This window comes from Doryrhamphus excisus, linkage group LG20 (genome assembly GCF_037039965.1).
Source record: "Doryrhamphus excisus strain RoL-2023G ecotype Guam linkage group LG20, RoL_Dexc_Guam_v1.1, whole genome shotgun sequence".
NCBI lineage: Eukaryota > Metazoa > Chordata > Actinopteri > Syngnathiformes > Syngnathidae > Doryrhamphus > Doryrhamphus excisus.
In genome coordinates, this window is record NC_136376.1 from 357,416 (window position 1) to 367,500 (window position 10,085).

At 46.5% G+C, this 10,085-nt stretch overlaps 1 protein-coding gene across 2 annotated transcripts in view; it reads right to left on the reverse strand.

Annotated features, from left to right (window-relative positions):
- The window catches only part of LOC131107862 (protocadherin-15), a 104,806-nt gene that overhangs the window by 41,801 nt on the left and 52,920 nt on the right, over nt 1-10,085 (reverse strand). For both annotated transcript variants that reach the window (XM_078799314.1, XM_078799313.1), the window contains exons 10-18: nt 8,406-8,514; nt 8,172-8,284; nt 7,802-8,008; nt 6,783-6,917; nt 5,327-5,476; nt 3,264-3,457; nt 3,019-3,151; nt 2,821-2,900; nt 437-530 (exon numbers count right to left, since the gene is read on the reverse strand). In XM_078799314.1, the coding sequence (XP_078655440.1) occupies nt 437-530; nt 2,821-2,900; nt 3,019-3,151; nt 3,264-3,457; nt 5,327-5,476; nt 6,783-6,917; nt 7,802-8,008; nt 8,172-8,284; nt 8,406-8,514 (1,215 nt within the window). The remainder of the gene's footprint in view (nt 1-436; nt 531-2,820; nt 2,901-3,018; nt 3,152-3,263; nt 3,458-5,326; nt 5,477-6,782; nt 6,918-7,801; nt 8,009-8,171; nt 8,285-8,405; nt 8,515-10,085) is intronic.

A 10,085-nucleotide genomic window follows, 5' to 3' on the forward strand; every position in this document is an offset into this window, starting at 1 on the left:
GAGGTCAGCCTTGGGAATCCAAATGTTGGAATCGGATGCATCACCAAGTGGATGAAATGTTCACCAGGCGTGAATAAAGTAGAATACGTACTGTAGAAGTAGAATATGTACTATGCTTTGGTATGAATATGGTACTGCTATTACTAATAACTTCCTACTAATAACTAATTACTAATAAGTTCCTTTTCCTGACAGAAGGCCAATTTAGCAGGATGTTGGATAAAATGGGAACCTTCTGTGGTTCCTTCAATCACCATCAGGACTGCATTAGCATCATGCTAACGCTGCTACACAACACACGTAGCCATTTCATGACCACCTGCAAGGCAGCAAAATGATGCACTGCCATGAATATGAATCTATATAAATACATATTCCCTGCAGGCAAACAATCATAAAGGTAGGATGAACAATCATGAAGAGCGTCGTGTCTTACCCCCCCAGGGTTGCCATCCGAGGCCGTTACCACCAGACGGTAGCGGTCCGTGCTTTCTCTATCCAGAGGTTTTTCCAGAATAAGAAGGCCAATCCTGTGGAGGACAAGGAAGTCGGATTGAAGAACTGGATATATACTCTATATATTTATATTACATCTTATTACTGTATATATATGTATATATAATGTATATATGTGTACATCTTATTACTGTATATATATGTATATATACTGTATATATGTATACATCTTATTACTGTATATATATGTATATATACTGTATATATGTATACATCTTATTACTGTATATATGTATATATAATGTATATATGTGTACATCTTATTACTGTATATATATGTATATATAATGTATATATGTGTACATCTTATTACTGTATATATATGTATATATACTGTATATATGTATACATCTTATTACTGTATATATGTATATATAATGTATATATGTGTACATCTTATTACTGTATATATATGTATATATAATGTATATATGTGTACATCTTATTACTGTATATATATGTATATATACTGTATATATGTATATATAATGTATATATGTGTACATCTTATTACTGTATATATATGTATATATACTGTATATATGTATACATCTTATTACTGTATATATATGTATATATAATGTATATATGTGTACATCTTATTACTGTATATATATGTATATATACTGTATATATGTGTACATCTTATTACTGTATATATGTATATATACTGTATATATTTATACATCTTATTAGTGTATATATGTATATATACTGTATTATATGTATACATTTTATTACTGTATATATGTATATGTATCTATACTGTATATGTTTATACATCTTATTAGTGTATATATGTATATACACTGTATTATATGTATAATTGTATTACTGTATATATATGTATATGTATATGTACATATGTATATGTATATATACTACTCTATATATGTATACATCTTATTACTGTATGTATATGTATATGTACATGTATATGTACATGTATATGTATATGTACATATGTATATGTACATATGTATATGTATATTAAGATATGCCTTTATTCGTCCCTCAGTGGGGAAATTTGTAAATTTGTATATATACTACTCTATATATGTATACATCTTATTACTGTATGTACATGTATATGTATATATTTATACATCTGTCAGCGGAGCGGTGAAGAATGAGAGCTGATTGGCCGGTCAACCAAAGAAGGGCTAATCACCCTTAATCGTCTGTGTGCCCCATCAGCATGTGAGTGTTTAATATGGGGGGGGGGGCACCAAGGATTCATGGGGGGGGGTGCATTGAGAGTCTCCTTGCATGGTGACCCTCCAAAGTGACGTCCTGGTTTGTAGGAGGGTAAGAACGCACGTTAATATTTCATGGCGTTTCCTCGGTGGAGCCGTCAGAGATGCTAATATGCCGATCTTGATTTAGAGCGCGGGAACAAGGCGGGTGGGAAAGTTCCATTTGTCTCCTCGTCGTCCCTGGAGATAATAAAGGAGAGTCGGACTCTCCTACGTTGATGCATCCTCAGCTTCCACCTCCAGACCTTCCTGAGAACGCTCCCGCCGCGACCACCATGAAAGGTGCCTTGCCAGGTCACCAAGGCAACGTAGAACCAGCTACATGAACCACTACACTACCAGCGGCATAGACAAGGCTTATTTACTTTACTGGATTAGAGTTTATTTAGCTAGCTAGCGGCCATCTTGAGTCCCTGCAGCATAAGAGTTGCAATGTGAATAACAAGAACGTAAAAGTGACTGTGGGGGTGCTATTTCATGTCTACAGGCTCTAATAACATTAAAGACTGCATTTGGAAAGTATTATATTACATTATATGACATTTATCAACACTGAATCCCATCTCGCCAAAGTTCTCTTCTGTGGTCGGGTCTGGGACCAGTCACCAGGGACAGCGAGTATTTTATATCAGTACTTTATATCAGCAAAAGTACAGCACATGTACTTGGATATTCTTATTTTTGGACTAGCTGATCATATTCCTCCACTAAAGCTGATTTATTCACGCGTGTGATTTTGAATAAGCTGAGGATTCGTGTGTTGCAGTAAAGGGGGGGGGGGGGCACAAGTGGTACACAGGCTGGTTATTACCCGGCATTGTTGGGGGTGGAGGGTGTAGGGTGGGGGGTGGGGGGCGGAGCTAGTCGTGCTGTGCTTCATTTCCTAAAAATCTCCCTAGCATTCCATCGGCTCCTTTCCCCCCAAAAGAGGATCCGTCAACAGGTTGCCTTTTTCCACGGAAGACGTTTCCACAAAAGCAAAGCTTGGAAATGCGACGATGGCGTATGGCCACGCCCATTCCTGGACGGAAGGCAGATTGATGCTTACGTCTCCGAGAGGTTGAAGACTTTGTGGGAATCCCCGCTGAGGATCTCGTATGTGATGGGGTCGTTTTCTCGGTCCGTGGCCTGCAGGGAGAGAAAGCGGGCGGCTAAGCAACAAGCTAGCTACAATCTACTGATCCGCCATCTTGGGTGGACGTGTTGGGGGGCCCCAGCAGGACGTCCCGTCGGCTTGAAGGCTCACCTGCAGATTGAGGAGGATAGCGCCGATCCTCGTGGCCTCGCTGACCTCCAGACTGTAGGTGAGCAGGGGGAAGCGCGGGGGGCTCTGGTTGTTGGGCGGCAACACTTCGATATAGACGGTGGTGATGGAGCTCCTGGCGAGCGGGAAGCAAAACGTCAGGCTGTTGACTGCGGAGGTGAGGCTACGACTCCAGCAGCCATTTAGCCAAGCGTCTGGGCCCTAAAGGCGGAAGCGGACCAGCGTACCTTCTCAGCGACTCTGGCGCGTTGTCAGACGCCTTGACGGTCAGCGCAAAAGATCTACCGACAGCGAGCGTGACGCCTGCCGCCACCGTGATGCGCCCCGTGCGGTTATTGATGACAAAGTGTCCCTGAGCTCCAGCCAGGATCTCGTAGGTCACCACCCCGTTTAGCCCCTCGTCAGCGTCCTCCGCCGTGACCTTCAAGCAAAGACGCAGAAGAAGATCAGCAGCCGTCAAACCTAAGAACTTGGGGGTACCCTGAACCCAAATATATACTGCAGTGGAAATATGTTGGTACTTCGGATACTTGACATTACTATCAAAGAACTACCAGGAATACCATGACACTACTATCATAGTACTACCAGGAATACAACGACATTACTACTAGTACAAGAGTACTACCAGGAATATCGTGACATTACTATCATAGTACTACCAGGAATACCATGACATTACTACTAGTACAAGAGTACTACCAGGAATATCGTGACATTACTATCATAGTACTACCAGGAATACCATGACACTACTATCATAGTACTACCAGGAATACCATGACACTACTATCATAGTACTACCAGGAATATCGTGACATTACTATCATAGTACTACCAGGAATACCATGACATTACTACTAGTACAAGAGTACTACCAGGAATATCATGACATTACTATCATAGTACTACCAGGAATACCATGACATTACTACGAGTACAAGAGTACTACCAGGAATATCGTGACATTACTATCATAGTACTACCAGGAATACCATGACATTACTACTAGTACAAAAATACTACCAGGACAACTAGAGTATAGAGGGGGAGGAGCCACCTGCTGTGGCCCAGCAAGGTGTGCTGTATTCGGGCACACGCTCCGAGCAGCCGGTGTGAAGCCACGGAGGTTATTTTTATATTCTTCTACTTGTACAAGTTTAACTTTCCCAAAAGCTTGTAAAATATACTTGCGAAGAGCACAGGCCCACACAGAGAGATTTCCTCTGACGTATTCCACCGACCCTTTATCGTAGTCCTTCCTGTGTGGCTTCTTGACCGCAGTTTAGTCACATGACCAACAAATATCAGTGTGAGGGTACGCCAGGTGTGGGTGTATTCTCCATGTTGGTGTGGACCAGAGCAGCGCCGCAGCACCCGTGTGACGCTGGTGTAGACGCGGGTGAACAAAACAAGCAGCCGGCCACGGGGGCCTTTCATAAAGCGCTTAGGAAAAATCAATTTAACACTCAATGACCTCTGACCTCATTTCATGGAGGCCAAACGGAGGTTTTTAAGACAGATTAAACTTGACCTTTCCATTTTTTTCCTCTGCCCAGGCAGCGCTGGGAGGACAGAAGCCGAGCAGAGGCAGGAAAGGAAGAACGAGGATGGAAGCCCTCACCACCACACGGGACAAAAAATGTGCCCAAGGGTCTCCGTTTTTTTCCGTGTTTCAGGGCTGGCTTGGTACAAACAGATATTTGTACGTTGAAGAACTATCAATAATCAATAATCAGTTATTAATCAGTCATTAGGAGAATCTGTCTTTAGCCGATGGTACCGATGGCACCGATGGTACCGATGGCACCGATGGTACCGATGGTACATCTGCCCCGGCCCACATTTCCTCCTATTATTTGAAAGTATGATTTATGTATCCCATTATTCCATGGTTCCAATCCCAGGCCTTCAGCGTTTAGGATGTAAAGGTTCCATGAAGACTAGCGTACACCCGGCATGGCCGGAGTAGCGACTACCAGAGAAGAAGAATAAAGATGACCATGACCATCCTGCAACCTCCAAGCGTTCTCCATGCAGCACCTTTAATGGACTACCCGGAATGATGGCTTATATTCCTTAGGATTTGCCCCCCACCCCGGTCTGCCTCTTCAACCCGTGTCCCTGGTGCAACGTGATGAACCATGAATGCAAAGCTCAGGCTTGACGGCTAAAGTGTGGAGCGAGCACGCCGGTACGTGTCGGGACTGGGAATAACGGGCAGGATGAAGGCGGCGCCGTGTCGGGATTCTTCCGTGTGCTGTGAAGAAGTCATCCGAGCATCCGTCACCTGCAGCACGGTCTCCCCGGGTCGCATGTCTGTGAATAAGTCCACGTTGTAGGACACCTGAGCAAAGGTGGGCGTGTTGTCGTTGGCGTCCATCACCAAAATGTTGACGGTGACGGGGCCACTCTGCTGGACGCCGTCTGACGCCACCATCTGCGGATGGAGGACACGATCCGGTCAGTGAAGCCCAACCAGCTTGGTAGGAACCCGCAAGTACAAATATACAAAAACGCCACAGCCCAAAGGCGCCCGGACGAGGCCCTCAGAGAAAGGAAGAAGCGTGAACTTCCTCATTCTTGTGACCAACCGAGTGGACGGATCGTTAAAATTCCAAGGAAATCTCAACTTCAAATATGAGAAAATCTTATTGGCTGTCTGACAAAAGTCTTCCTCAGCCATGGGACCAGCTTCCTGCAAAGGAAAGTCATCAGGAGAAGGAGAAGAGAAGCTTGACTCATCGGGAAGGCAACATTTCATTCCTGGAACCACCTGGTGGTCCTCCATGGATCAATAGATTTATTGATCCCAAAGGAAATGGAAAGCTTTTCATAGAATGAGGGAAGAGCCTGGCGACGAACCATCATCATAGCGTGGACGAATACAGACAGCTACGTGCAGGACACGCATGCATGTCGGACATGTGCATGTATGGCGTGCATTAAGTGCATGCATGTCGTCCATGTGCATGTGTGTTATGCAGTAAACGCATGCATGTCGTCCATGTGCATGTGTGTTATGCAGTAAACGCATGCATGTCGTCCATGTGCATGTGTGTTATGCAGTAAACGCATGCATGTCGTCCATGTGCATGTGTGTTATGCAGTAAATGCATGCATGTCATCCATGTGCATGTATGGCGTGCAGTAAACGCATGCATGTCGTCCATGTGCACGTGTGCGGTGCAGTAAAGGCGTGTTCCACGCGGTGCAAGGTTAAAGCGCCCAAGAGAAGACGGTGTATTTATTCACGTACTTTCCAAGTGTAAGGCTCACCTGAAGGACATTTCTTTCATAGGAGTTTTTTCATCCTGTCTACTCTGATCTTCAGCACTTGCTGAGGAGAGCGCCAAAATAAAAGCATGAAACAAAGAGGCTGTGGAGGGGAACTACTTCCTCCTGACATGAAAAGCCTCGTGCGGTCTTGAGTAGGAAGGTCACGTCCATATGAAATATGGTGTGTATACGTATACTACTTGCTATACTACTTGCTATACTACTTGCTATACTACTTGCTCATCGACTGCCGACTGTGGCGCTTCAAACCAACACAGCACTCCTCTCGTATAGATGATCTTTGAGTAGAATCGTGTTGTGCGTGGAAGGAGCTTTGGCAGGGATGAAAAACGTCACCTGTTGTGTTTGTTTGAAAATATGACATCTGTAGTCCCGGCACGGGAATACCAACGTATTTAATCCACATCAATCTGGATTAACCAAGCGCTTTTGGAGGACAGACTTACCGTCAAGGTGTAGGTCATCTGCTTCTCGCGGTCCACAGGCTTCAGCAGCCTCAGGTAGCGGACTATCCCACTGGGGGTCAGACCGAAGACCGCCTTGTAGTTGTCCTGGGTTATCTTCAGCATGGGGTCTTTGGTCTGGCGGCGACACAAAAGGGAAGCGGTCACCATGGCGACACCTTCCTCCACCATCACCGCCACAAATGAAAGCACGTGATTGGAAAGCACCCGGAGACGGACACAGGAAGCGTACTGTTGCTTTGGTACGACTTCCAAAATAAAAGTCCTCCTTTCCGATGACTTTGGCACACATCCGGACTCAAAGGATTATTTCTTACATGCACCCACACCCAAAGAGTCATTGTTTGGGAAAGATGGAGCATGTTGGCAAGCACACACACACACACACACACATGAACACATACACACACACGCACACGCACACGCACACGCACACGCACACACACGCCATTCCAGTGGCTCTATGGAGTGAAACATCCTAGCGTAGAATAAGATATCAGACATCAACAAAGCAAACACAGCAGAAGAAAAACAATCCAACCCCCACCACCCCCGCCCCCACCACACACACACTGGCCATAGCATTAGGTACACCTGCCCAACCCAGTGAGATGCAGCCTTCCCGTCCATATATTAATGTATTTATCATGTATTTATGTATTTATTTATTACGTTTGATATAAACGTCATTAGCCTTAAAACACATCGATGTGGCCAATTATGCAAATTAGATGTAACATCATCTTTAACCCCACCCACTTAGCTAAAAGGTAGATTTCACGCTGCGTGATGAATAAAGAGTCTACGGCTGTCCAGATGAATTTGTGATGTCACGCCGCCGCCATGATGCGCCCGTGTGTGTGTGGCCAAACCCCCCTTTACCTACAGGTGTATCTCCAGGCTCCAGCTACAATCAGGACAACACGGCTCATGAGCAAGGCACGTGTTACAAATGGTGGGTGTGAATGAGACGATGACGACAACGCCGCAATGCGCTCTACCTCCTCCACGTCGTTATCCAAAGCCACGATTTCCAGCGGCGAGCTGAGGTTGGCTCCGGCCGAGACGGTGGTGCCCACCGGCGCCGCCTCGCTGACGTAGCCCTGGTAGTTGATGAACTGGAAGTACGGCGCCTGGTTGTTCTCATCCAGGATGTCGATGACAAGGTCGGCGTAGGCCGGCAGCGGGTGACCGTTGTCTTGTTCCGCCTACGAATAAAAGAGCGATGTTATCCGTCATCGTCCTTCCTCGCCAGCATGGAAGCAGCAGTCGAGTCCAGTGGATCAGCGATGCAAGGTTAATGAACCGTTGAGACATGAGACCTGAGACCCGAGACCCGAGCCATTGAGACCTGAGACCCGAGACCCTTACCTTAATAACAAGCGTGAACCTCTGGTACAGGTCCCTGCTGATTGGCTGCAGGACGTGCAGCTCGGCTGTGGTCTTGTTGAGGGAGAAGTAATGAGGGAACGCCACCGGATGGCCTGCATGAAGAACGGAGAACTTTAGGCAGCGTGGGGCGCGGGGGGGGGGGCAGCAGGGTGATGATTGGGGGAGGAATTGGCCACGCCGGGAAGAGGAAATGAGTCAAGGAGATGAACTCACCAACCAGGATGTGGTAAAGGACGCCGGGTCTGTCTGACGGGGGTTGGATGTTTCTGTCCATGTCCACCGCCCGGATGGGGGGGGTGACGTTGAGGGGGTTGAGTTTACTCTGCGGCAGGAAGATGAGAGTTATGGCTGACGTGCAGGCGTGTGTATGAGGATGCGGGAACGCCGCTTAGCAAATCCGCCCTAAAAAGTGTTGACCAGGAAAATAAGACAGAATGACGTCTTTCAGACGCGCTCAGTTTTTGGCCTCGATCGGGTTTCAGACGCTTGGAAGGAATGTCAACATCGTCTTCCTGTCAACGGAATAAGCCTGAAGCCACGCTCCTGTCCACTGGGACGGGAACGCTGCGTGTGCTTCCTGTCACTACTCGTTTCTATCCGTTCTATGGAGGATGCAGTCGGGGGCACCATAGGCATCACACCCCGAGGAGGGAATATGACCAATAATTCCTGTATTCCTGGAAGAATATTCCTGTATTCCTTATTGGAGTTACTAATATAAATAACTATTGTACTTACTGACTCTATTAGTGTACATGTTGGTAGTATTATGGTATATTGTGGCAATATATATAAAGAAATGTAGATATTTCCATATTATTATATGTATGTTGATAATATGTTATCCCATATATTGGGATCCATATTGGAGGATAATCCTGTACCGGAGCAGGCTACCCTACCAAGAGTCACGGCCAATCCGCCATTCACTCCGCCGGTGTTGGTCCACCCAGCACGTCTGAGTCTATGGCTGGAATGACGCAGATCTTCCATGGCGTGCCAACACATTGTGTAGCTCGTGGCTGCCATTTTAGGAAGCCAGTGATGTCGCCATGCAGAAGAAGGGAACGTCGGCCCCGACTGCAGCATCGGCCTTAATTGGCAGACAGGAGGGCGAGCGCATGCGGCGTCCACGTGAAACAAGCACGGAAACGACTGGGCGGGGGGTCCAACCTTTCCTCCTGGTGAAGAATTAGCTTCTGCTTCCGTGCCCGCCACTTGGCAGCATGCGGAGCTTTTTATGATGAATTATACATCACACGCACACACACGCACACGCACGCACACGCACACACACGCACACACACACACACACAGCTGAAATGAAGGCAGGTGTTTGGATGGACGACCGTGGGTTCAGTTGTTCCTCATTTTTGGATGGGAAGCCAAGGAAAGGGGATGGACATCAAGACTGGAGGAACAACCAAGACCGGAATGACGTGGGGGCACTCCAGCCCCGTCAGTCCCACTCAACACATCTGACCACCGGGTCACATGATCACTCCAAGTCTTTATTTGCTCACTTCGCCCCTAAGCCTACCCTAACCCTAACCTCTAACCTCTAACCTCTAACCTCTAACCCTATCCCCTGTCCCCTATCCCTACCCTCTAACCCTAACCCTAACCTCTAACCTCTAACCTCTAACCTCTAACCCTATCCCCTGTCCCCTATCCCTACCCTCTAACCCTAAGCCTACCCTAACCCTAACCCTGGGTATTGGAGCTCCCATTGAACATACCAAAAAGGCTGCAAACACTTCAGGATGGCTCATTAGCTAAAAGTTAAAAAAACTAAACTAGAAGGAGCCCTAATTGGCTCTCCTCATGTCAGCTTTCCCACTATTGTGCCTATGAATTGTGAGGGGGTGACCATTATGGGGGGTGGGTGGGGGG